This window comes from Bison bison, unplaced genomic scaffold (genome assembly GCF_000754665.1).
Source record: "Bison bison bison isolate TAMUID 2011002044 unplaced genomic scaffold, Bison_UMD1.0 scf7180017864378, whole genome shotgun sequence".
Classification (NCBI taxonomy): Eukaryota; Metazoa; Chordata; class Mammalia; order Artiodactyla; family Bovidae; genus Bison; species Bison bison.
This window is the reverse complement of record NW_011494950.1, coordinates 5,466,253-5,493,389: the sequence shown is the minus strand read 5'-3', so window position 1 is coordinate 5,493,389 and position 27,137 is coordinate 5,466,253. Positions and strand designations below refer to the sequence as shown.

The following is a 27,137-nucleotide window of genomic DNA, read 5'->3' as shown; positions in this document are numbered from 1 at the left end:
GCATGTATATTGAGGCCTAACCAGGCCTGATCCTATTTCATTATGGATCTATCTTGATCTCTGTGGGATTCCTGTCTTTCCTAATTGACAGTAAATCTTGCCTTGCTCCAAATGTGTCTTTCTTCCAAACCATTGACAAGAACCCAAAATACTGACTATAAAACTGGAAATACAAAAAATTAAGGGCTTGTAGGTTTTGTGTCGGAGAAGGCAATGGCACCCCACTCCAGTACTCTTGCCTGGAAAATCCCATGGATGGAGGAGCCTGGTAGGCTGCAGTCCATGGGGTCATTAAGAGTCGGGCATGACTGAGCGACTTCACTTTCACTTTTCACTTTCATGCATTGGAGAAGGAAATGGCAACCCACTCCAGTGTTCTTGCCTGGAGAATCCCAGGGACAGAGGAGCCTAGTGGGCTGAGGCCTATGGGGTCGCACAGAGTCAGGCACAACTGAAGCGACTTAGCAGCAGCAGCAGATTTTGTGTTTCTAGTTGATATTCTTAATTATTCTCATGTGTTTTCAACACTAGTTTTTTTTTTTTTAATTATGAAGTTGTATTTACATTGCTCATTTCTATTTTAGCAAGAAATGCTTTAGAAACAAATTAAGAATTTTGATAAACCATGGGTATGAAAATAAAGGTACCATGTCATGATACGCTTCAATGAAAATTCTTATTAAACACATATTTCTCTATATAGATTGAGTTAACATAAGTAGAAGAGACAGGGTTTCCCAGCTGGCTCTAGTGGCAAAGAACTGCCTGCCAAGCAGGAGATGTGAGGGACATGAGTTCAATCTCTGAGTCAGGAAGATCCCTGGAGGAGGGCATGGCAACTCACTCCAGTCCTCCAGTATTCTTGCTTGGAGAATGCCCATGGACAGAGGAGCCTAGAAGGCTACAGTCTATAGGGTCACAAAGAGTTGGACACAACTGAGCAACTTTCGCACATTATCGAGCTTACCTAATAGTGTTAATATTTCAACAGCTCTCTATACCTCAAGGAGATTTTATAATCTTTATCTCACTCGATTCTTCTCTCTTGGTCCTTTATCAACCTGGTGAACTGGATCTGATTTTATGTCTGTTTTATAGCTAGCAAAACTGAACTGTGCACATAAGCTCCAGCTGGAACAACATCCATGTTCATCTGTTTTATATATTGGGCTTACATGAAATATTTTGTTTGAAAAAAATGATCACAGCAAAAAGGGTTTGAAAACCACTCACCTACACTGTGCTAAATACATAGCTGGATTCTGAGTTGTGTTATTTCTGTTTTCAGTAGGAAGTAATCTAAATTCATTGAAAACACAAGACTTCTAAAATGCAGTTAGGTTCTAAAATATTCTTTAGGGCTTAAAATCATTTTTTGAGTCATGTTTTTACTGCTCACATTTAAATTGTTTTGATTGAAGTAAAATTAAAAATGTATTCATTTTAGCTTAAAAATTTCTAAAATAAATCTTAATTTAGGGACATATAAAGTTCCCCATGTTTTTAATGGTGCAGAGTGAATGTTATATTGCAGATATAGTATGTATATTATGTGTAATGGCAAGAGGGACTTGCTGTGGTTTTACAGTTTAAGTTATAGGGACTAATTGTTTGAAGGCAATATAATAGTATAATATTAAGAATAAGTAGTATTTTATAAATTGAAGCTAATAGATTTCTTGTAAACTTGAATTAGTAAATAATGTACATTTCGGGTGATATCTAGGCATGTATACTTTATTAAGTCATGTTTAATAAAACATACAGTTTTGCTTATCCAGCAGTAGCTATTCCATGGGTATGTTTTATTTTGAATTGAGACTGGAGTTTTCTATGCAAATAATATAGTGATAGCAGATTTTCTTGGGAGCAGGGCACTGGCTGGCAGTATGCTCAAGGTGGGAGAATGCTAATTGCAATATAACTGTATATTTTATTAAGGAGGAATGAATCACTTGCTTTCCTGGAATAGGACGTCCTTTCTGTGAGCCATCTAGTCTTGATTACTTGTGATTTGAGAACTTTCTTTTAGTACACCATCTTGTGTTGACATTTTGAACTCCTCTCATATAAAATGTGGATAAAGTTATCTACAAAAACTAGATTGGCAAATAATTATCTGAAAATTAAGCTTATTTATATCTTGAATACTCTATTGACTGTTCTAGTAAAATGATTGATAGATGTAACATTGTTATTTTAAAATTCACTGGCGTTTATTTAGTGTGCTGGTGGTGGTGGTTAGTCTCTAAGTCGTGTTTAACTCTTTTTGTGACCCCATGGACTGTAGCCCACTAGGCTCCTCTATCCATGGGATTTGCCATTTCTTTCTCCAGGGGATCTTCCTGACCCAGTAATTGAATGTGTCTCCTGCATTGGCAGGTGGATTCTTTACCACTGAGCCACCTGGGAGCCCCTACTATGGTACATAAATTAATAGCAATATTATTACCTCTATCATTACTATTTTAAAAACAAAGATAAAATTATCTTTATAAGCATATAATGTTTAGTTCTACTTCAGATTTTTCAGAATGGTAATACCATTTCTTGCCCCCCTCCACAAAGTTTTCTATTGTACCTGATTTCCTTCTTCAAACAGTTGCAGTAATAGGATATTCTTAGAAATCAGCCTTGCAGATTTGAGTATGGGAAGAAAGGCCATTTTTCAATGAAAAAAATGCAGGACAAGAAAAGGAATATTTATAAAAATATGAAGCCATCAGTTCAGTTCAGTTCAGTTGCTCAGTTACGTCTGACTCTTTGCGACCCCATGAATTACAGCACGCCAGGCCTCCCTGTCCATCACCAACTCCCGGAGTTCACTCAGACTCACGTCCATCGAGTCAGTGATGCCATCCAGCCGTCTCATCCTCTGTCGTCCCCTTCTCCTCCTGCCCCCAATCCCTCCCAGCATCAGAGTCTTTTCCAACGTGTCAACTTTTTGCATGAGGTGGCCAAAGTACTGGAGTTTCAGCTTTAGCATCATTCCTTCCAAAGAACACCCAGGACTGATCTCCTTTAGAATGGATTGCTTGTATCTCCTTGGAGTCCAAGGGACTCTCAAGAGTCTTCTCCAACACCACAGTTCAAAAGCATCAATTCTTCGGCGCTCAGCCTTCTTCACAGTCCAACTCTCACATCCATACATGACCACTGGAAAAACCATAGCCTTGACTAGATGGACCCAGCTTTATCATTAAGATTGTACATTTATAATTTAAAATAATGGGTCAATTGATAAATCCATGTGATTTGGAGATTTAGAGGTTGGAATGGAAATAGGTCTGGGAGGAGGATGAATCAGCAATGCAGGAAAAACCATTCAGAAAAGACTGAACTGTTGCTCGTTTGTTACTCAAGATAAAGACTAGGAGGTCTGGGCAAAATTGGTAAAAAATCATTTGAGATGAAGTCAGGGTGGCCCATGAATTCCTAGGACTGGGGACAAAGTATGCGGATAGAATATTCAAATTTCAAATAATTATGTTCCAGTCTAGTTTAGCAGAGTATTTGTTTCATTTTCCTCTATACTGTTTAATAAGGCAACAATTTAATGCCAAAAATTAGTTTCTACTTTATTCCCTGAATATGTGTGTGAATATACATACATACATATATATATTAGGATGATCACAAAATAAATATAATTAACTATCCAAGGTTCAAAAAGTCAGACATAGGAAGACAAATATCATATGATATCGCTTATATGTGGAATCTTTTTAAAAAGGTTATAAATGCACTTATTTATAAAACAAAAGTAGAGTTGTGCATGTAGAAGACAAAGTTACTTAGGGCAAATAGGGGGAGGGATAAATTGAGAAATTGGGATTAACACAAGAGTATATATAAAATAGAAAACTAATAAGAACCTGCTGTATAGCACAGGGAGCTCTACTCAGTACTCTTAATGGCCTATATGGAAAAATAATCTAAAATATATGTAAATGTATAACTGATTCATTTATTGTATACCTGAAACTTACATTATAAATCAGTTATACTCCAATAAATTCTTTTTAATTTAAAAGAAACTAAAAAAAATTTTCCAGGGTTCAAATAAAGCATTTTAAAAATGATCATTGCTCGTATATATTAAATGAGCCTTATCTTGATATTCAGCTTTAGGATTGATGGATTTTTGGTCATAAAAAACTGTATGGTTATTTGGCAACAGTATTATTAAAAACAAAGCACCTTCTGTGTCTCTGTTTACTTCCTCAGTGAACTTTGGGTATCTGGAATATGAATTAATTCCTGTGGCCCGTTAATGATTTCCAATGCTTACCTTCCCCTGGATTCTTTTTTGTTTACAGTTTCATTATACTCAAACACCAATATAGTGTTTGACGCTATAGTAAGTGTGCAATAAAATGGTTGCTCTTATTATTTCAGAACATACCATGCTCCCAGAAAGTAAACAAAAGAAACAACCCAATGTCAGTGGGAGAAATTGAGGGGCAGCCGTACATACACATAGATACACACGAAAAAATAGGACAAGATTAAGTTAAATGCTAAAGTAAAAGTAGTAGAAATTGAACAGTCTGCTCTAAGTTTATCCAAGTGCATACAGCAGTGTATGCTTGAGTCTGGATGAAGAACTTTGTCCAATTAATTCCCTGCCATAGGTAGTTTTTCCTGATGTTTCTGAAATAGAAACTGTCTTTTTAAGACTGACAAAGAAAATACATCAATTTATTTGGGGGAAAATTTTCTTTCAGTTCAGTTCAGTTCAGTCGCTCAGTCATGTCCAACTCTTTGTGACCCCATGAATCGCAGCACGCCAGGCCTCCTTGTCCATCACCAACTCCCGGAGTTCACTCAGACTCACATCCATCGAGTCAGTGATGCCATCCAGCCATCTCATTCTCTGTCGTCCCCTTTCCTTCTGCCCCCAATCCCTCCCAGCATCAGTCTTTTCCAATGAGTCAGCTCTTCGCATGAGGTGGCCAAAGTACTAGAGTTTCAGCTTTAGCATCATTCCTTCCAAAGAACACCAGAAATCTTTGTGTGATTGGCTTTTTGTCTACAAAGCCACCACGTGGGTCCATTCTCAGCATAAAGGGTGCTTAGTATGGGGCTGTCCTTCCCCACTAGTTAAGCAGTGGACGAAGTTATCCTCTGAAGTCAGTGAGCATGGGAGCAGTGGCACTAACAAATACGTCTCTCTGCTGTGCCGGGCACCACAGGCTGCATCGTGTTAGGCTTCATCAGCTACCTAATGCGATGTAACTCGGGAGATGAGATAAATCAAACAGATGACACTGTATTAGATTTGAAAGATGAGAGCTCTTCCAAAGCAATTGCAGAGTGTATATTTCAGTGCTGTTGACTTCAGGAGGTTATTGAAGTCAAAATCTTTGCAACAAAACAAACCAGTCTTTCAAGAGTTAGGTAGCAAGTAAGCAGAGTCATGCTTATTTCTTCTGGAGAAAATTACCTAGGAAGAAATGGAATTCTCCTTTGTAGATTTGTTTTACACAGCTTTGGGATTGAATCTCATTTTTTAGTATATCACCAGCTTAGGTATCTGCTTTCAAATGCATCTTCTGTGCAAATGTGTATTAATTTAAATGCATCTTCCGTGCAAATGTGTATTATGCAAGCAAGATGGACTTTCCACTTACAGAATATATTTTGTGTATACATGCTCAGTCATGTCTGACTCTGCGACTGCATGGACTGCAGCCTCCCAGACTCCTCTGTCCATAGGATTCTCCAGGCAAAAATACTGGAGTGGGTTGCCATGCCCTCCTCCAGGGGATCTTCCTGATCCAGGGCTTGAACCTGCATCTTCTGTTTGGCAGGTGAATTCTTTACCACTGAGCCACCTGGGATAGATCCAAAGGATATTTTCACATATTGCTAAATCATTCCGAGTGCAAGTACCTAAAACTAACTGAATTGAATTTTTAATCATATTTTTGACTATATCAGTAAAATGGCTATTTACTAATTGTTACTTATATTTAGAAATTCAATTTTTTAAAATAAAGTGATAGTTCTTTACATCCCCTCTCCAGTTTTATTGAGATATAAGTGACATACAGCACTGTATAACTTTAAGGTATACAGCATAATGATTTGTCTTACGTGCCTCATGAAATGATTATCACACTAAATTTAGAATATCCATCATCTCATATTAATACAAAATAAAAAAGAGAAAAGCAATTTTTCCTTGTGATGAGAACTCTTAGGATTTTAGTCTCTTTTATATGTAACATAAAAGCTGGATTTAGAAAAGGCAAAGGAACCAGAGATCAATCAATTTGCCAACATCCATTGGATCATCAAAAAAGCAAGAGAGTTCCAGAAAAAGATCTACTTCTGCTTTATTGATTACATCGAAGTCTTTGACTGTGTGGTTCACAACAAACTGGAAAATTCTTAAAGAGCTGGGAATACCAGATCCCCTTACCTGCCTTCTGAGAAATCTGTATGCAGGTCAAGAAGCAACACTTAGAACTGAACATGGAACAAAACTGGTTCTAAATTGGGAAAGGAGTATGTCAAGGCTGTATATTGTCACCCTGCTTGTTTAATTTATATGCAGAGTACATCATGTGAATTGTCGGGCTGGATGAAGCACAAGCTAGAATCAAGATTGCCAGGAGAAATATCAATAACCTCAGATATGCAGATGACACCACCCTTATGGCAGAAAGCAAAGAACTAAAGAGCCTCTTGATGAAAGTGAAAGAGGAGAGTGAAAACGTTCGCTTAAAACTCAGCCTTCAGAAAACTAAGATCATGGCATCCATTCCCATCACTTCATGGCAAATAGATGGGGAAACAATGGAAACAGTGAAAGACTTTATTTTGGGGGGCTCCAAAATCACTTCATATAGTGACTGCAGCCATGAAATTAAAAGACACTTGGTCCTTGGAAGAAAAGCTATGATGAACCTAGACAGCATATTAAAAAACAGAGACATTACTTTGTCAACAAAGGTCCATCTACTCAAAGCTATGGTTTTTCCAGTGGTCAGTATGGATGTGAGAGTTGGACTCTAAAGAAAGCTGAGCGCCAGAGAATTGATGCTTTTGAACTGTGGTGTTGGAGAAGACTCTTGAGAGTCCCTTGGACTGCAAGGACATCCAACCAGTCCATCCTAAAGGAAATCAGTCCTGAATATTCATTGGAAGGACTGATGCTGAAGTTGGAACTCCAATACTTTGGCCACCTGATGCGAAGAACTTACTCATTTGTAAAGACCCTGATCCTGGCAGGAGGAGAAGGGAATGACAAAGGATAAGATGGTTGGATGGCATCACCAGCTCGATGGACGTAAGTTTGAGGAAGCTCTGGGAGTTAGTGATGCACAGGGAAGCCTGGTGTGCTGCAGTGCATGGGGTGGCAAAGAATCGGACACAACTGAGTGACTGAACTGACTGAACTGATATGTAACATGCACCAGTGTTAATTATATTAATTATGTTGTACATTATGTCCCTAGTAGTTATTTATCTTGTACTTGGAAGTTTCCACCTTTAGACCACCTCCATCCAATTTCCTCTCCCTCTACCCTTCCACTTCTGGTAACCACAAATCTGTTCTCTTTTTCTATGAATTTATTTGTTTTTGAAGTATAATTGACCTACATAGAACACTTTGATAGTTCCTGGTGCACAATGTAGTGATTTTATATTTCTGTATATTACAAAATGATCACCACAGTAACTCTAGTTACTATCTGACACCATAAAAAGATGCTACATTATTATTGACTGTCTTCCCCGCACTGTGCATTTCATCCCTGTGACTCATGCATTTGATAAATGGAAGTTTGTACCTCTAAATCTCCCTCATCTGTTTTCTCTCATCCTACCACCTCCTCCCCTCCTGGCAACCACCTGTTTGTTCTCTGTGTCTATGACTCTGCTTATATTTTTGTTATTCTTCCTCATTTGTTTGTTTTTTTAGATACATATAAGTGAAGTCATACAGTATTTGTCTTTCTCTGATTTATTTCAGTGAGTGTAATGTTCCTGCAAATGGCCATATTTTATTCTTTTTTGATGACTAAGTGGTATTCCATTTTATTTATATATACCACGTCTCCTTTATCCATTCATCTATAAATGGGCACTTAGGTTGCTTCCATACCAAGACTAGTGTAAATAATATTTATATAATATTTCTTCCTTTTTAAAAATGTTTGTTTATTCGTTTATTTTGGGGTGTGCTAGGTCTTTGTTGCTGCACAGACTTCTCTCTAGTTGTGGCGAGTGGAGGCTGTACTCTAGTTGTCTTGTGTGGGCTTCCCATTGCGGTGGCTTCTCTTGTGGAGCATGGGCTCTGGGTGGGTGGGCTTCAGTAGATGCGGCTCCCCGGCTCTGGAGCACAGGCTCAGTAGTTGTGGCTCCTCGGGCTTAGTTGCGCTGCAGCATGTGGGGTCCTCGTGGATCACAAATAGAACCCGTGTCTCCTGCATTGGCAGACCAATTCTTTACAACTGAGCCACCAGGAAGCCCCTCTTCCTTTTTATTAATAATATTCTAAAACTTTGCATTTTCTATTTATTATAAAGAATATCATACATTTAATTTAGGAATTGAAAGATGGTAAAAAATTGTTGAATTGATTCCCCTTTCTTTTGTAGCCTACGGTGTGTGAACGAGAGCTGTGTGTATTTGCTTTTCAAACCCTGGGAGTAATGAATGAAGCTGCTGATGAAATCGCAACTGGAGCTCAGGTACTAACACATGATACTAATTATTTTATATTTTGATTTGAAAACATTATTTATTCTGCCCTTCTTTTGGGCAAATTTTTGGTAGTTTCTTGATACATTGAAAAAGCAAACCGGCATTTGATATTTTTAGATAGACACTGCAGTTTGCCAACTTTATCTAATGTGTTTTGTCATTTTGCAGTTGGCAAGAGAAGTTAAACCAACTTTAATTGTTTGAAAAATAATTGCATTTCTTTTTTATATGGTGAAACTTAGCTACCAAAGCCCTTGCACTTGCATTATGTAAAATTTATTTGTAAAGTTACAGTGCCATAAAATGGAAGCCAATTTATTTTTAAAACTTAGGTGAAAAGGTAATGGGCAGAGCATGTAATAAAAAGAGAGCATTCAGTTTTACAATAGCAGTGTTTATAACATAGGAAGAAAAATATAAAAACAAAGAAAAAACTTGGAAGTAGAGCAGCATCCCATGTTTCTGGAAAGGAAAAAAAAAACAATTGTAAAGATGCCAAAATGTATTACATCATGTAATTCATTAAAATTTCAATTAGTATTTGTTCATTTATTGAACATGACTGAAATACTAATAGATGAGAAAAATTCCAAAAATCAAAAAATAGTGAATGTTAATTAAGGGAGGCTAGACCAACCAAACACAAAGCCATATTATGTAATCCTGTAGTATTTTAACAAAATACAGTACTGGCAAGGAAAGTACTGACTAGAAAGTCTGGTAATCCCCATAATTGTTCAAGTTTTAAATACATTTTTTTATATATTAAAGGAGGTATCACATCATGTCATAAAATAAAAATGGTTTAGTGTGATGGAAACAGCTGACTTGCAGCAATGGGGGGAAGAAACACTTTTAGGTCTTTACACTTGTGTGTAAAATCAAATTCCAAAAGACTTAGACTTTAAAAGTTTAAGTATTACTTTACAAGTGTTTAAAAGTATTATATCTCAACTGGAGAAGAGTCAAATTAAGCACGTACCACTCATGTAGGGCATCCGGTTCATGCCTGTATGCACATATCAGAAATCATAAAGAAAAAGCAAGAGATCTGAGTCCATACATATTTTACATCTTTTACTTGAAAAATATAGTGAGCACTAAGAGCTAACTATGAAAAAGTGTATTTTGCTACTAACTTAATTACATGGAAGCTCATAAAAATAGAGAGGAAAAACATGAATATCATTACAAATTAATACAGGAAATGAATGCACAATTCACAAATATGAACCTGTAGTTAGTAAAGAAACATGAGAAAATATTTACCTTCACTAAAAATCAAAGGAAACTAAATGTAAGAGAATTTTTAAAAATTCACAAAGATGGGTGGGAAGAATGATCATACAAGAGACATATGGTCATCATTGCAGTAAATATCAAATGCCTGCTGTGTAACAGGTGGTACACTAGACTAAGATAAAGCAGTTAACACAGACAGCCCAGGCCTCATGGACTTACACTCCCTTAACCTAATTATTTCACTGATGAGCTAAAATGAGATGCAAACACTTGATGAAATTTTAAGGGTAGTATTTGTGATGTAATGAGTTACAAATGAAAATGATGCAAACAGTAGAACATTGACCAGTTGTGATATGGAAAAAATGATTCCATGACTAAAATAAACTTTAAAAATCCAGCTTAATATTACCTTTGCATCCAGTGTGTGCAAATTTGCATACTGAAAGTTCTAAGAATCTCTAAAACTGAAGAAAATGACTAGCCTTTACTTAGAGGATTTCTCAAATGTATCTGACTGTGGTGAGTCTTTTCTTTTTTTAATGTAAAAGGTTTTCTCATCCCTTGGAAACTAATATTGTGCAAAAAAGAAAAGATATTTAATTTATGCTATGTATAGCTATGTAAAAATAAACTTTACACAGGTGTATATGAATATGTGTACACAAATACATGTATTTTCTCATGGGTATATATGTATGTGTGTATGTATATGTATATATGTATAATTATTTGAGTAGTATGGTTAACATTTAAGCATTTTACTGGATGTAAATTGTCTTTCATACAGTTTAAGCAGAGAAGAAAGTAAAGTAGAAATAAGGCACAATTGATTAGAAGGAAAATTAACCTCTTAACAGTAGGCTAAGTTGATAGAATAATAGGTGCTTTTTCCCCCTCTAATTATAGATACATGTCTAAAAATAATGGATCTTAAAGTGAAATTATGTTTGGATTATGTAACAATAGTAACAAAACACAAGTTTTCACTTAGATCAATTTAATGATTTAGCTCTAAAAATCAATATCCAAAAAAAAAAAAAGAGAGAGAGAATTTAGTGATTCTACTTGAATGCCAATGCAGAATATTCTTTTAACCTCTTTAAAGATATACCCCTGGAGAAGGAAATGGCAACCCACTCCAGTGTTCTTGCCTGGAGAATCCCAGGGACAGGGGAGCCTGATGGGCTGCTGTCTATGGGGTTGCACAGAGTCAGACACGACTGAAGCGACTTAGCAGCAGCAAAGATATACCCCAGTATTCTGGCTGTAATCTTAAAGATTACGTGTAAATGGATTCTTTTTCTAAATAGCACTGTATCTCTGTGGTCTTGTTTCATCAGCTGACTCTTGAATTTTTCATGGGGCTCTGAGGAGCTCTGGAGGTTACATGAACATTCTTTAGAGGGATCTGCAGGAGACTGGTCTGGGAAGAGAGTGTGTCAACAGCTGGGATTCCAGGCCTCCAAATACTGCTTTAACTAGAAGGCAGCTCCATTTTATTTTATTTCTTTTATGTACTGGGGCTCTTACATACAATTTTCTTTAAAAACAAAAAAAGAATTACTATTGAAACGCTTGAAAGCCAGTGGTCTACAATTTTAAATTCACCTCTTCTCCAAAAAAACACATCATTTTATTCCATGGAAAAGTTATCATCTGCAAATAGAATACAAATTCAAAAACTATAGTATAAACCTTTCTTTGTGCCAACGTTCCAAATCTGACTACTGTAATAGATAAACTATTAATATGGTATACTTTTAGTTCTAACTCACACAGCTGTCTGGTTAGAATGTTTGTTGGGTAGCTCTGATCGTTGAAGGAAATGGACTCTGTCCACCATGTGGGTCTGCTGTTTTCAACATGTGGTGTATAGTAGAGGGGAAGAGAGGAAAGGAGCACTGTCTGTCCATCAGCTCAGCCCCTTTCTGCTTACTGTCCATGGGTGAAGATCAGTCATATGGTCTGATGTAGACAAAAAGGGTAGAAATACTGCTTGCAGAGCAGTTGCTTCCAAGCAGCAGCCCTCTTATACCTTGGAAGCAACGTATGAAACTTTGGTGGACAGCACAGGATTTTGCCAGAGTAGTTGCACTGTTACTTTGAAGTTAGTTTAGGATGTATATTAACAAAAATATTCTATTAGTTAAATTCTCTACCCCTATATCTCTTATTTTCATTATAATTTACTTTGAAATTATTGGCAAAACAATGCAGTGATTTGGGTAGTTTTGATTTGAAGCTTTTGGCTCAAGGTATTTAATTAAAATATTTGATTGAAAGGGGAACATTTATCAGGTTATTATTGTATCCATTTTTTGCCTTTTTTATTGTTGTAAAAAAGACATAACATAAATTTACCACACTAATCAGTTTTAAATGCACAGTTCAGTAGTGTTATATTTAACACTACTGAATATTCACATTGTTATGAAACAGATTTCTGTAACATTTTCATCTTGCAGAACTGAAACTCTATACCTGTTCAGACACTCCCATTTTTCCCCTACCCACATCCCTGGTAACCACTCTTTTTTCTGTTTCTGTGAATCTGATTACTTTAGATGCTTCATGATTATAGTCAGTAGTATCTGACTTTCTGTGACTGGCTTATTCGCTTAGCGTAATGTCCTCAAGGTTCATCCATTTTGTAAGAGGTGACTGACTTTTCCTTCTTTAGGCTTAATAATATTCCATTACATGTGTCTGTAGCATTTTGTTTATCCATTCATCCATCAATGAATATTTTGGTTGCTTTCATCTCTTGTCTATTGTGTATAATGCTGCTGTACAGGGGTGTACAAACATATCTTAAAGATGTTTTCACTTTAATTCTTTTGAATATGTACCCAGAAGTGGGATAGTCACTTCCAGCAGGACCCTTATGGAATTTCTATTTTTAACTTTTTAGAGGAACCTCCAGACTGTTTTCTGTAGTGGTTGCACCATTTTACAATCCCATCAACCCCGCACAAAGGGACCGATTTCTCCATATGCTCACCAACACTTGGTATTTTCTGGTTTTTGATAATAGTCATCCTGATGGTTGTGAGGTGGTATCTCATTGTGGTTTTGATTTACATTCCTCTGATGACTCAATGGACGTGAGTCTGAGTGAGCTCCGGGAGTTGGTGATGGACAGGGAGGCCTGGTGTGCTGCGATTCATAGGGTCGCAGAGAGTCGGACACAACTGAGCGACTGAACTGACTGACTGATGACTAATGATGTTGAGTATGTTTCATACACTTTTTGGCCATGTGTATATCTTCTTAAAAGAAATGTCTGTTTAGTTCTTTTGCCCATTTTAAAATCAAGGTATATAACCTTTGTTGGTGAGTTATAGGAGTCCTTTATGTACTTTGGATATTGACCACTTATCAGATAAATTATTTGCAAATATTTTCTCCCATCCCATGTTGCTTTTTTCACTCTCTCGATTTTATCCTTTGATGATAAAAGTTAGGTTTGGTATAGTTGTACTGTCAATTTTTGTTTTTGTTGCCCACGTCTTTGGTTTTATATCTACAAAATTATTGTCAGATCCAATGTCATGAAGCTTTTCCCCTGTCATAGAGTTTTCTTATAGAAATTTTAGTTTAAGGTTTTATGTTTAGATTTTTATTCTACTTTAGTTAATTTTTGCATGTGGTGTAAAATAAAGGCCCAGCTTCATTCTCCTGCATGTGTATATGCAGCTTTTTCATTATCATTTGTAGAAAAGACTTTCTTCTCCCCATTGAGTGGTCTTGCTTGGCACCCTTGTCAAAGATTATTTGACCACATACATAAAGGGCATGTATTTTTACAAAGCTTCAAATGCATGCTATGCCATATAATTTTTTAAGACATTTATAAAATTGTACCAATTCTTGACTCCAAAAATTTCAAAAAGGCTCTTTTATCTTACTGATGAGTCTTTCTTAGGAATTCTTGCTTGGGTTTTACTTTACTAACAGGCCAGATCATGCTGAATACAGTTTGTATCTGGGTTAAGGTGCATCTTTCTGGGGTAGAAGAGGTGTGGGTATGGGAGAGGAAAACAAAAAGGAGGGTTTTATTATATCTTTATTGTTTTTTAAAATGGATTAATTTATTAATTTTAATTGGAGGCTAATTACTTTACAGCATTGTAGTGGTTTTTGCCATACGTTGACATGACTCAGCCATGGGTGTGCATGTGTCCCCCATCCTAAGCCCTCCTCTCAACTCCCTCCCCATCCCATCCCTCAGGGTCGTCCCAGTGCACCGGCTTTGAGTGTCCTGTTTCATGCATCAAACTTGGACTTGTGTATTATATCTTTATGATTATACCTGTTGCTTAGAATCCAGTTTGTGTGCTCATACACAAATAAATGGAATAATGTGGTAGAGACATATTAGCTGTTTTAGTTGTACCATTTTCTGAATAAGTCCTAGGGGTATCTATGTCTGTGTACTTTGGGGGCTGTTATTTATAGATCCTATACTCTGTGCTTGAGTGTTGCTGATTGTTTTCAGTCACTGGAAATTCTGGATGGATGCTGTAATTGGGTGGATGTGTTTTGTGAGTATACACACATCAGAGTGAGCCCTACTGTCATTAGGTCACAATGCCTCCTCATGAACCACATTTTAAGAATCAAAAATTGTCCTGCTCTTACTGTGCATTGTTTAAATGCCTGTTTCAAAACTTTCTGGTGCTATCTTTCCTTATATAGATTAAGTCAGCTGCTTCCTTATGAGGTCTCTTGTCATCATACTGTAGATACATGTGTTCTGATGAGCTCTCTCTACTTAGTATTGGTTTTCTTGATTGGGTTGCTAGAGCATATTGTTTGGGGAACCAGGGAAGGGAGCCATGCTCTTAACTGCTACATAGTACTGCCTCTTAGAAAATTGTGCAGAAGAATCATAGAAGAACATAGGAATAAAATCATCTTATTTAACAAGCCAACGGTCTTTAATGGCCTTTGTCAGAGTAGAGTAGGAAGAAGTGAGATGATATCAGGATATTTATTTTTCTTGAGTAGGTCAGACTCGTTCTCTGTAGTTTCCTTCACCCAGAATGGTTTCTTCCTAGACAGTCACACGTCTTCCTCTCCCACTTCGTTCATGTCTCTGTAGAAACATCACCACATTTCCTAGCCACTCTGAAACAGTCCCCTCTACTGCCTTGGTCTCGAAAGCCTGCTTTATTTTTTATAGCATCTAACACTGCCAGGAACTGTCTGTAAGCATATATCTGTTTAACTGTTTTATTCAACACACTTCCTCCTTGAAATGTGAATTCCACACGAGCACGGGCCTGTCTCGTGCACTGACTTGCCGTGGAGCCTGCAGCACTGTAGCACGTTGTATGTAGTCATGACAAAGACATACTAGAGACAGAGATAGTAAAATGTGATAGTTGGAAGCAACGCGTATTAATTACTTTAATAGTCAAGCTTGGTCAAACTTAGTCTAAGGCCACAAATTAAAGACTTCAGAGATTAATAGCTATCTTGAGTCTTTCCAATTAATTACCATGAGAGGGAGAAACAATGGCAAAACTCTTGATAAAACCTGAAGGGTAGTAACTATCTTATGTATGTATTTCAAGGTGGTAGATCTACTAGTATCCATGTGTAGGTCTGCATTGGAATCTCCTAGAAAAGTTGTCATTTTCGAGCCATATCCTTCTGTGGTAGATCCTAACGATCCTCAGATGCTGGCCTTCAACCCCAGGGTAAGTAATCCTGCACAGCACCCGTTTCCTGTAACAATAACGGAGACTTCAGTCTCACTAGCTTTCTTCTTTCTTAGCTAAATTACCATCTCATCAAATCTACAACCTGTCGTGAACTCTATATCTGTTTAGCAAATATGATTCTTTTCTACAAATTTGATTTACTTCCACCTTGTCTTTCATGTACCCTGTTACTTCTCTCCTTTTCTCCTTTAAAATCACTTTCCTAACTTTACTGTCACGAAACTAGACCCATTTAAGATCAGACTCACATGCTGATCTTTACTCATTCCAACTGCACAGAAGGTAGGTAAATAGCTAAATCAATTGGTTTATAATGGTCAATATGACTTTTAATTTCATCACATATTTGTTTTGAGATTATAACATATGTAGTCTCATTTTAAGAATCATGGGTAAGGGGACAAATTTTCCCTTTTCTTCCGTATTTTTATTTCACCCTCTCTTGCCTTCCCCCTCTCCCTCCCCAGTTATCTGAAGGTTACTAAAAGTTTAATTACTGTTGTTGATCAGCTGTCATTTCTTGAGACACCAATTTCGTAAATATTCATGGAGGTTAGGCAGAATTCTTCTGAAATAACACAATTTTCAAGTTGCATGAGAGACAAAATTGCTTCAGTTTCTATTATTACTCATCTTGAAATCATTTTATGGAAACAATGACTGTATAAAGTTTCCTAGGAAAAACTTTCCTTCTTTCATATTTACAATATTCTTACAAATGAATTATCTATTGAGCATATGGTGTCATTTACACATTTACTAGTAATACTCTTTTGGTAACAACCTTCTAATCAAAAGAAAATAAAAGCAAGATGAAATTATAAGATTTAAAGTGGATTTTCGTGTTTCAGAAGGATTCTGTGCTTACTTTAGTCATCATGGCTTAACTTTTTAGTAGTGAAAACAAAAATCAGGAGCCTAATAGCTTTTTTGTACTTAGAGTTTTTCCCCTGTAAGCTGAACATGGTTTTATGTACTGATACTTATACTAAAACTGGCATTGTTTTCTTTTTCCTTCCCTCTGACTCAATTATACATGCTATATCCTTGAGCAATCTTATTAAAGTCTTCCCTTTTATGTACACCACACACTCATTGCTTTCAAATTGACCCTGATGGAAAATTCAGGTACAGAAATAATACGTTTGTCTAGTGATGTGCAGACTTGCAAAGGCTTGTAGTGAATACTGTTTTTCCCCCTTCAAACAGAAGAAGAACTATGATCGAGTAATGAAAGCATTGGATAGCATAACTTCTATTAGAGAAATGACACAAGTAAGTATATCATCTTGTGGTCTTATATACAGTTCAGTTTTGCTTGAGTGAAATGATATTTTTAAAATATCTGAGAGTACTGACCATGCAGTAAAATGAAGACTTTTTTTGTGTGTGAGAGTATAATTAAAATCATAAAAAATTTAAAATTGTTTTGTACTAGAATGTTTTAATGAAATCACATCAGTGTTTTGGCATGCTACCACTGTGACTTTGGAGGGTAATTGCATAAATATAATCCTAACTCTCTGCTCTCAAACTCAGATGAGAATTTGTTGGAATATCTTAAGGCAAAAGTTAAATCTGGTACTATCTTCCTAGACTGTCAGTGTTAATTAATGGTAGTGATTTCAAAGCATCATTTTAATGTTAAAATAAAAACAAATATTCCGTCAAATATAAATTGCACATAAATATTTTAGAATATTTATACAAAATCTCAAAACAACTCTGAAAGACACCAGACTCCTTGAGAGCTTATATTTTTGACCATTAGGGAGGCTTTGGTGGAAGAGTTTGATGAGCAAGGATCTGGGTTTATTATGAAAGTCTAATATGTTACTGGGCTATAGTCCAACACTTGGAAAAGCACATCTTATTGAATTATTGAGGCCTTTCTGCTGCCAAAGACTTGGAGAAAGGTTTAGGGCTCATCATTATAAGTAGAAATTAATAACCTATAATTGACAGCAACACGCACAGTGGGTTCAGTTTGCATATGGTGCTTTCAAGGCTTGCATTGCCCTAGAGGCCCTTGCAGGTTTATAATAAGTGTTACTCTCAGTCATTGCCTTTCTCTGGGGAGGGAATAGTGATTTCTCCAGTCTTGGGGTCCACAGAGCTTCTGTGCCACACCCCCCTCCCCCCACCGTAACATCTACTCCATTTGCAGATGTGCTGACAAAGTACATTTTTGTATTCCCAAATTTGATTCTTAATTCTTGTGATACTTATTTATGAAGTCAAATATTCATTCATTCAACAAATAGTAGGTGTCAGACAATGGTAAATAAGAGATATTTTAATTCACAAGTTATATTATTTGCTTAAAAGCCATCATTCTTTCTAGCTATTTTTCTATGCCCTTTCTACATTATCTGAATTCCTTTTCAAACAAATATGTATTATTTGTATAAGGTAAAGAAAACAATCAAAGCATTTCCATTGAGGGGGAAGAAAGAACCTACTGCTGTACCTTACCCATGATTATACACTTTTAGTCACCAAAGACTTTGGTATAGAGTATTTGTACTGTACCATAGATCCAAATCATTCTTGGTTTTAAGAATAGCTGCAAACTCTGTCTCTGGGATCAGCTCTGTGCCAAGAATTGCCTCCTTTATTCTGGGTCATGTGTAAGCTATTTTAATAGGAGGCAATGGAGATGACTGAGTGTCAGCTTGGGAGGTTGGCGGCCCACCTGGTATAATTTCCTCATCAGTGACGTGGCTTGTGACCTTGGGCAAGTTGCTTGATTGCTTGATGCCTCAGTATCTTCTCTGCTGAGATGGTAAAGAGTAATGCTGCATCCTCCTTCAGCATACATGTCATAAGGACGCTGTTAGGGTTTATTGCATCAGATGCTTTAAACCTCTCCAAATAAACATAACATTATACTGTCCTATTTTCTAGAATGTACTGCCCTATAGATGAGACCTAAATTGCCACAAACAGACTGCCTTTCATTCTATGAAAAGGTTAATTGTCTGGGTGAATTCCATCAATACTTTTAAAAGAAGGAGTTGTCTTCTTATGTAAATCTTGTCCAGATTTTTCATGGAATGATCTACCCAGTGTCAGTACCTTCAGATATGAGCACGATTATAGCTATTACAAGTTTTGCTTTAATGTCAGTTAAAAGTTAAAAATGTCAAAGAGAGACCATACACTTCTAAAGGTGGCAAGACAGATTTCATCAAGTACTGCAGTAGAGGAGAGAGATTAGCAGTGTGAGCTGAGGTCACCTCTGAGGAAAACAAGGTGACCAAGGTTTCTAAGGTGAAAACAAAGAGGGAACAAAAAGGGGCTACAGAGAAGTGAAAATAAGGGACTTTGGGGAACTGGAAAATTTCACAGGAGGTAAGTAGAGAATTACTGAATGATTAGCAGTGTGGGTTGGTACCTTTTGTGTTTTGGCAGCATTGGGTTTTCTTGAGCAAAGATTCAGCAGGAGTCCAGGGAGTTGGCCCAGTGCATGGAAGCCAGGTTAAAATTTGATTTAAGACTCTTATCCAAATGTTCTGGCAAGTCCTTTGTGCAGTGTGGAAAGTCAGAGTTCATGTCATCTTGGGGAGAAGCAACTAGGGTAATGGTCATTGTTATCATGTCATAACCACAAGTCTTCACATTTAACTGGATTAGACATACCTGTTAACGGTGATTTAGAAAAATCAAGGAGCATAATGACTTTTTTTTCCAGGCACCATATCTGGAAATCAAGAAGCAGATGGATAAACAAGACCCCCTTGCTCATCCCTTACTGCAATGGTATAAAATTTAGTTTTCCTCTTAATGAAAACAGCAGCATTTTCTGTTGCCTGCTTGAATGCAGGGGGGTGGAGCCCTGCAGTGGTACAGTTCCTCAATCCTATGAGGACTGGTGATTTTACAGTCCACGAGTCCTTAATGACTTCCACTTTAATTAAAACTTGTACATCACAAGGGGAAGAAAATGCTGTCATATGCAATACACGAATATACTGTGTGGTTGACTCTATAGATTTAAAAAAATTGACTATATTACATGGTGAAGCCATTTTGGCTCATTTAATTTTCTAGTTAACTAAGTGATCAAACTGTTTCAAACACTTACTGAAAATCTTTCTTAAATATATGTTTTGTATAATTTGCTCCCATAACAAAGAGAGTATAAATTTGATAAACTCTTCTTTTGATGACTACAGAGGACATTCTCTTTCAGAGAAAGTCTGTTGAGGGCCACAGCATTAGCTCAGCATGGATACTAGAAGAAGAGTTAGACTAAGAATAGTTAAGAAGTGGGTTGAGCACTCATCTTGCTCTACAACACTTACTTCAAGCAATTTGCCCTCTGATTTCTCATCTGCAAAAGGAAAACAGTAGTATCTACTCACCGTATCTTTGAGGGTTTTAGGTACGTCTCTCTGAAGTCACTGACAAGTAAAGGCTGTGGGATTCATCATGATTATCATGCAATAAAACAAATGTGAAGACTATACGAGATTGATCTGAATGAGTACTTATTCTATGCTAACACCAGGAAGTTTTTAAAAAAATATGTAAAGATCAGGAAAGGAGAAAGACTCTGGCTACTCATGATCATAATTAACTTTCACTTACACAGAACCTTACAAAACATATTAAATTTATTCTAGTAAAATCATGACAAAAAGTAGGTTTTACAAGTCTTTCATCTTTGTACCTTTCACAATCTGTTATTAAAAATCTGATGAGTAAAACAATGCATAGTTGTTTCTTTTTTAATCTTTCAAATTCTCAAAGTCATTTTCAGAATGAAGACAAACATCTCAAACATCCAGTCTTTCTTTTTAACCCTAAAGTCAGCTTGATTTTTCACTTTTAATTATTTGTGATCATTTCCTTGAACTTGTTAGTCACTCGTCTTTCAAGCAGAGGGAAATTTACCAACATGTTTTACAATTTGTTTAGTTATGATTTTCTGTGCTGACAAGTATAAAGCAATTAGTTCTTTCAAATACCTAAAGTTTTGATTTTTTCCAACTTCATTGTCTTACATACAGTTAATAACATTTTGTATGTAAACCACTGTATGTGTCAGTGCAAAGATGCTCAAATATTTATAGAAAGGAAAAAAATCTCCATGAAAACTCATGCTTAGTTAGATATTGTAGAAAAGAGCAGAGAAAGCAGATTGTGATTCAAGTTCTAATCTTAGATTGTGGTTATTAAAAGTTATATATCTTAAGTTTTAAAGAGCTACTTCTTTGTTTTCTCAGATTAAAATATTATCTTTTTTTTATTACATCAGCTCTTTAAATTGTTTGAGGAAGTGAAGCAGAATGATGTAATTAGATAAAATGATTACTCAATTTATGTCACAGCAAAAATAAGTTTTAATCACTTACCAACTGAGGAAAAAAACTTTAAATATATGTGGTGTATATTTGTGACTGATGGATTATTTCAATTAATTTCAGGGTTATTTCAAGTAATAGGTCACATATTGTGAAACTGCCAGTTAACAGGGTAAGTTGTTTCTTCACATATACATACAGAAATGGGAGGGCTACTTATTGGTTGTGATTTTTTTAGGCAGCCTCTCCAGGAAATTGAAGGAAACTCAGGCTAAGCCTAATTCTTTGAAATGACATATGTGCTCCAGTTCCAGGTTTTTCCAAGAAACCAAATTCAATTTCAGGCTGCTGCCCTGAGCTTTTAAGTAACCGAGTCAATATGAAATCATTTAGTTATTCCACATGTGATAGAAAGAACATTATCTAGAGATTGCGTACTTTTTATCATTGTCAGTTTAATGTTGGCACAGCTTCACTTTTCTATATCAGAGGAGATACTGACTCCAGATATCTTATGGGCCTAATGTGCTTACAAAATTAAAAAAGAAAAAAAAAGCTCATGCAGTCTGATTTTAGTTCTGGTCGTTACCCAGGAGCAGTATCTAAAATCTCAGGTCTGTCATCTCTGAATCTCTCGACTGTGAGATTCCTGTATGTTAGATTCCTATATAAGTACATATAATCTTAGGTGGAACAGCAGCAGTTAGAAATTTGTGTCAAGCAGTGTATCAAGAAGCTAATTCAAGAGAGTCTGTTTTACTTTTTTTTTTAAGAACAAAGGGGAAAACTATAATTTGAGTGTTGGCAATTTCTGATTTTACAAATATATGCAAATAAAGCATAATGATGATAATTTTTGCAATTCTAAAATCTTGAACTAACTTTTCTGCTTAGCAAACTCAGATATTTCCCCAGTCAAATAGTTTGTGGATACTTAGGGAATTCAATAATAAAAGTCTCAAAAAGAAATGTAATTAGGAAGGCAGATCTGCTTGAATGTGATTACATAGCATATTCCAAAGCTAAATATAAATGACTTTGGATCGTCTGTCTCCTATTCCTTTTCCATTAGCCTAAAGAATTATCCTTCATATCAGCAATTCCATGTGATTTATCACTTATGCAAGGGTTTTGTTAAATGAATGATCCTGTTAATATAAATTATTATAGTTTGAAAATATATAATACGTTAAATTTGATATGTTTTACTGTGCCCTTATTTTCAATGGCAGCAACTGAAGTTCATGCACACACCCCATCAGTTCCTTCTTCTCAGCAGTCCACCAGCCAAAGAATCCAATTTTAGAGCTGCTAAAAAACTCTTCGGAAGCACCTTTGCATTTCAGTGAGTATGGCTTACTGTTGAGGGGTGTGAGTTCCCTATCCAGTCTTCCATAAATGCGGGGGGAGGAAAGCACCTCTTTTAGTAGTTGGTTGGTAGCATAGGACAGTCACTACATGATGCTTGACTAGGAAACTCAGAGCTATGAGAAGGCACCATGGCTTGTTATATTGCGACCCCATTAAAACGTCGTTGACTTCTGATTTTGCTTTTCCTTCTCTTTCCCTGTGTTTTAGTGGCTCACACATTGAAAACTGGCATTCCATCCTGAGGAATGGTCTGGTTGTTGCTTCTAATACACGACTGCAGGTACATTTTCTGAATGGCTTGATGCGATCTCATAGTTCTTTAGTATGGGAGTTCAGTAAGCAGTCCTGGTGTTATGTTTTTACTTGCAAAAGGATGAAGCACATGTGCTTTAAACAAATCACATTGACTTTCTAATGGACATTCATAATTTTCACAAAGTCAAGCAGAATTGATCTATATACAACATAGGGATGAAAAGAAAAAGAAAATTGAGTTTTCCTATGAGAAATAGTAAAATCACTTTAAACTTAATTAGAGAAAACAAAACCTGATACTGGGAAAGATTGAGGGCAGGAGGAAAAGGGGGAAACAGCGGATGAGATGGTTGGATAGCATCACCAACTCAATGGACATGAGCGTGAGCAAACTTTGGGAGGTAGTGAAGCACACGGAAGCCTAGCACACTGCAGGCCATTGGGTCGCAAAGAGTCAGACACAACTTAGCGACTAAACAACAATGACAAGAAAAAGATGATCCCCAAAAAGGTAAAACCTTACAAGAATTCTCTCTACTAATCCAATACACATTTCTTGAGCCCTATCTCACTGTGAATACTTCAACAGAAGAAAAGGTGGGGCTAAGAATAAACAAAGTGGAGAAGTGGAGATTGGACACCAAAAAGCCATAGGCTATCTGCCTTTCAAGCCCCAGGGCAGCACATGAGCAGGATATAGTGGGTGTGGTCCTCATCTTTATGCCCTTCATCTCCAGCATTCCACCGCACTCATTTTTATCTGATGATGTAAGGAGGTCAGGAAATGAGATCCTCAACCCAGTTACCAGTATAAAATTACAAACTCTGATGACAGTTGGGATGATACAATTAAATATGAGTGAGTGAGTAAGTGAGTGAAGTTGCTCATTTGTGACCCCATGGACTGTAGCCCACCAGGCTTCTGAGTCCATGGGATTCTCCAGGCAAGAATCCTGGAGTGGGTTGCCGTTTCCTTCTCCAGGGGATCTTCCCGACCCAGGATCCAACCCGGGTCTCCCGTATTGCTGGCAGACACTTTAACCTCTGAGCCACCAGGGAAGCCCTACAATTAAATATAAATGTCCATAAATACAAATTGATTGAATTAATATTTGGTGCACAGTAAAAGGGTATGAGGGCCTTAAACATGGAAGTAATATTAGAGAATTTTAATTGTTCTGAGTAGTACACTAGTCAGAGTTTCAGTTAATAAAGCACTCTGTAACTTGAAAAATTTGAAGGAGGAGAATGGGGTGACAGTGTTGTATAATGAAAATCTGAATAGGATATTTTATTGATACACAAATAGATGAGTCCTAATCAACCTTCTGTCATATATGTTTCAGCCTGTTTTCAGTGTTTTAGAGCCATTAACATACTATTCCAGTACATTATACTAAGTGACTCTCTGTCATCGATAGGATGGAAAATCTTTTCTAAGGATGTTTTTTCCTTGGCTGTCATTTTCCATATATCAATGCATTCTTAACTTTAAGGACAAAGATATTAGTACTCTTCTTAAATTCCAAATAGACCTTAGAATAAAGGCTTTAACATTTTATAAGAGCTAAGTGTTCCAGCATGAGACGATGGTCCTCTCTTGTGAAATATTAACATTTAAAACCATGAACTGACAACTTCCTCTCCTGCCTCTTTCCATTTTAGCTCCACGGTGCAATGTATGGAAGTGGAATCTATCTTAGTCCAATGTCAAGCATATCATTTGGTTACTCAGGTAAGCTTGTATTCCATTTCTAACCTCAAATTTATTAGGGTTTTACTGTTGTATATTCCAGGTGGTGGTGGTGGTTTCGTCACTAAGTTGTCTCTGACTCTTGCAACCCCAGGGACTGTAGCCTGCCAGGTTCCTTGTCCATGGGATTCTCCAGGCAAGAATACTAGAGTGGCTTGCCATTTCCTTCTCCATTTCCTTCTCTTTAACCCAGGAATCAAACCCAGATCTCTTGCATTGCAGGCAGACTCTACCAACTGAGCTATACAACCTTTTTATCAAGTGAACAAAGCTTATTTGATGTATTTGTATTAAATTTGATAAGTGTCATTTGATAAGTGTCAGAAATAAAAACAAAGCTCACATGCCCAGATTTATAATATTTCCCCTAGTGTATAACATGGAATATATGTTTTGTTAATTTCAAAAATTGACAAATTTTAATGTTACTTTTAATTTTCAATCATTTCTATTTTTATTCCATCTACATGAAACATTGATAATATAGTATGTACAAAGTATTATGGAGAGAACTGCAAAGTTTATATACAGATTAATCCACTATCATTGAATGTAATTCTGTAGCATGCCAACTTCTTACCTTTGGATCATTATGTTGCTGTTCAGTCACTCAGTCATGTCCAGTTCTTTGCGACCCCATGGACTGCAGCACGCCAGGCTTCCCTGTCTTTCACTCTCTCCTGGAGTTTGTTCAAATTCATGTCCATTGAATTGGGTTGTATTATTATATATCCCATAAAAAAGTTTTAAATGATATGGAAAACTTAGGTTTAGAAAGACACCCTCAAAACCATACTACTTGTTGACAATTTGTTGTTAATATTTTGGTGAGATTGTTTTAATTTTGGAATAAATTGAAAGCATGTGCTAAGGAGGAGCCTCATGAATTCAAAATATGGCAAGAATGATTACCAAATTGTTAGCATCTATAATCTTTAGGTAGTGAAAATTTGGGGTGTTTTTTTCTTTGCAATATTTCTTTGGAATATTTCACTTTGATCAGATTTTTTTTAAGAACAAAAATGTATTGTTTAAATATAAAGTAGTTATGTTCTTTGTTTGAAAAGATGGTAACAATAACCCTGTATGTGAGACAGCAAAAGAGACACAGATGTACAGAACAGTCTTTTGGACTCTGTGGGAGAGGGCAAGGGTGGGATGATTTGGGAGAATAGCATTAAACATGTATAATATCATATGTGAAACGAATTTCCAGACCAGGGTCGATGCATGACACAGGGTGCTCGGGGCTGGTACACTGGGACGACCCAGAGGGATGGTATGGGGAGGGAGCTGGATGGGGGGTTCAGGATGGGGAACACATGTACACACGTGGTGGATTCATGTTGATGTATGGCAAAAACCAATACAATATTGTAAAGTAATTAGCCTCCAAAAAAAAAGAAATTGAAACTACACAGAATGGTATAAAATAACAGATGAAAAATTTTCCTCCTTTCCTACAGTCTCAGTGTTGAGTGCATTTCCCTTTAGACTTTTAAATGCTTTATGTTTGGCCTTCTGTATGCCTGCATATATGTAGTTGGTTTTGCTTGTGTGCTTGTGTGTGTGTGTGTGTGTGTGTGGTTACATGATTCCATTAAACAACTTCAGGAGATGTTGCTCATGTGGTGCCTGTATGGTAAGTTTCAAGATCGTCATGTTATAGGAAAGGTGACTTAGAGAGGTCTAATAACTAGGGGAGCATTAACGAGGCTCACCTCTCTGATTGTTTTGTCCAAGTTCATACTCTTTCAGCCACAGCATCTGGTTTCTCAGAGTTCTATCCTGACCTTTTCCAGAGTACATGTCCTAAGAGGACATGTATGCCTGTTATGACTCAGCGTCAAAAGTCATATGGTGCCACTCTCCATATACAGATACTGGTCAGAGCAGTCACAAGGCCCTCCAGATTCAAGGGCTGGGGAATTAGACTCCATTTCCTGATGAAAGAGCAGCGAAGTCACATAGTTGAAAAGCATATTGTTGAGAAATATTGTTGCAGTGATCTTTGAAAATACAATATGCCCAAATAACACTAGGAAAATAAATACCAGAAGAATAAGATAACATAGGAAAGAAAATAACATAGTTCAGTGGAGAAGATGATTCAAATCAGCTTAAGTCAGACTCTAAATCTTCCTAAACCAAACACAATAAAAAAGTAATATAAAACCAGGTTTAATAACTAAATGCAACCTCAGCATAGATAAGAAAAACACAAGTGCTGTGATTTTCTGCTTCATATCCTGGTGTACAGACTCTTTAGATGGGTTCATGGAAAGGGGGGATACAAATGAATGTGAAATTTGTCTGTGTGAATGTGCCTCTATCTGGAAAGAGGATCCATAGATTTCATCCAATTCTTTAAGTGTCCTTGATCTGAAAAGAAAAAGTAAGAACCTCTACCATAAGTTCAAGTACCTCCATACTTGATTTTGAAGGCTGTAGCTATAGGAGGTGCATATAATAGCCTCTGCCTTTCCCTCAAATAGGGCTTCCCTGGTGACTCAGACGGTAAAGAATCTGCCTGCGTTGCAGGAGACCTGGGTTCGATCCCTAGGTTGGGAAGATCCCCTGGAGAAGGGAATGGCTACCCACTCCAGTATTCTTGCCTGGAGATTCCCATGGACAGAGGAGCCTGGAGGGCTACAGTCCATGGGGTTGCAAAGAATCAAACATGACTGAGCGACTACTACACTTTCACTTCCTTCAGAACTGTCTCTAAAACCTTAGGCCTGTTTCTCAACTTGACTC

The 27,137-nt window shown here is 36.7% G+C and overlaps 1 protein-coding gene across 3 annotated transcripts in view; it reads left to right on the top strand.

Annotated features, from left to right (window-relative positions):
- Positions 1-27,137, top strand: part of PARP8 (poly (ADP-ribose) polymerase family, member 8) — a 197,309-nt gene that overhangs the window by 151,732 nt on the left and 18,440 nt on the right. For all 3 annotated transcript variants that reach the window (XM_010857180.1, XM_010857181.1, XM_010857179.1), the window contains 8 exons: positions 8,613-8,705; positions 15,543-15,668; positions 16,902-16,967; positions 19,387-19,454; positions 21,125-21,173; positions 22,234-22,346; positions 22,580-22,652; positions 24,293-24,362. In XM_010857180.1, coding sequence (XP_010855482.1) covers positions 8,613-8,705; positions 15,543-15,668; positions 16,902-16,967; positions 19,387-19,454; positions 21,125-21,173; positions 22,234-22,346; positions 22,580-22,652; positions 24,293-24,362 — 658 coding nt within the window. The remainder of the gene's footprint in view (positions 1-8,612; positions 8,706-15,542; positions 15,669-16,901; positions 16,968-19,386; positions 19,455-21,124; positions 21,174-22,233; positions 22,347-22,579; positions 22,653-24,292; positions 24,363-27,137) is intronic.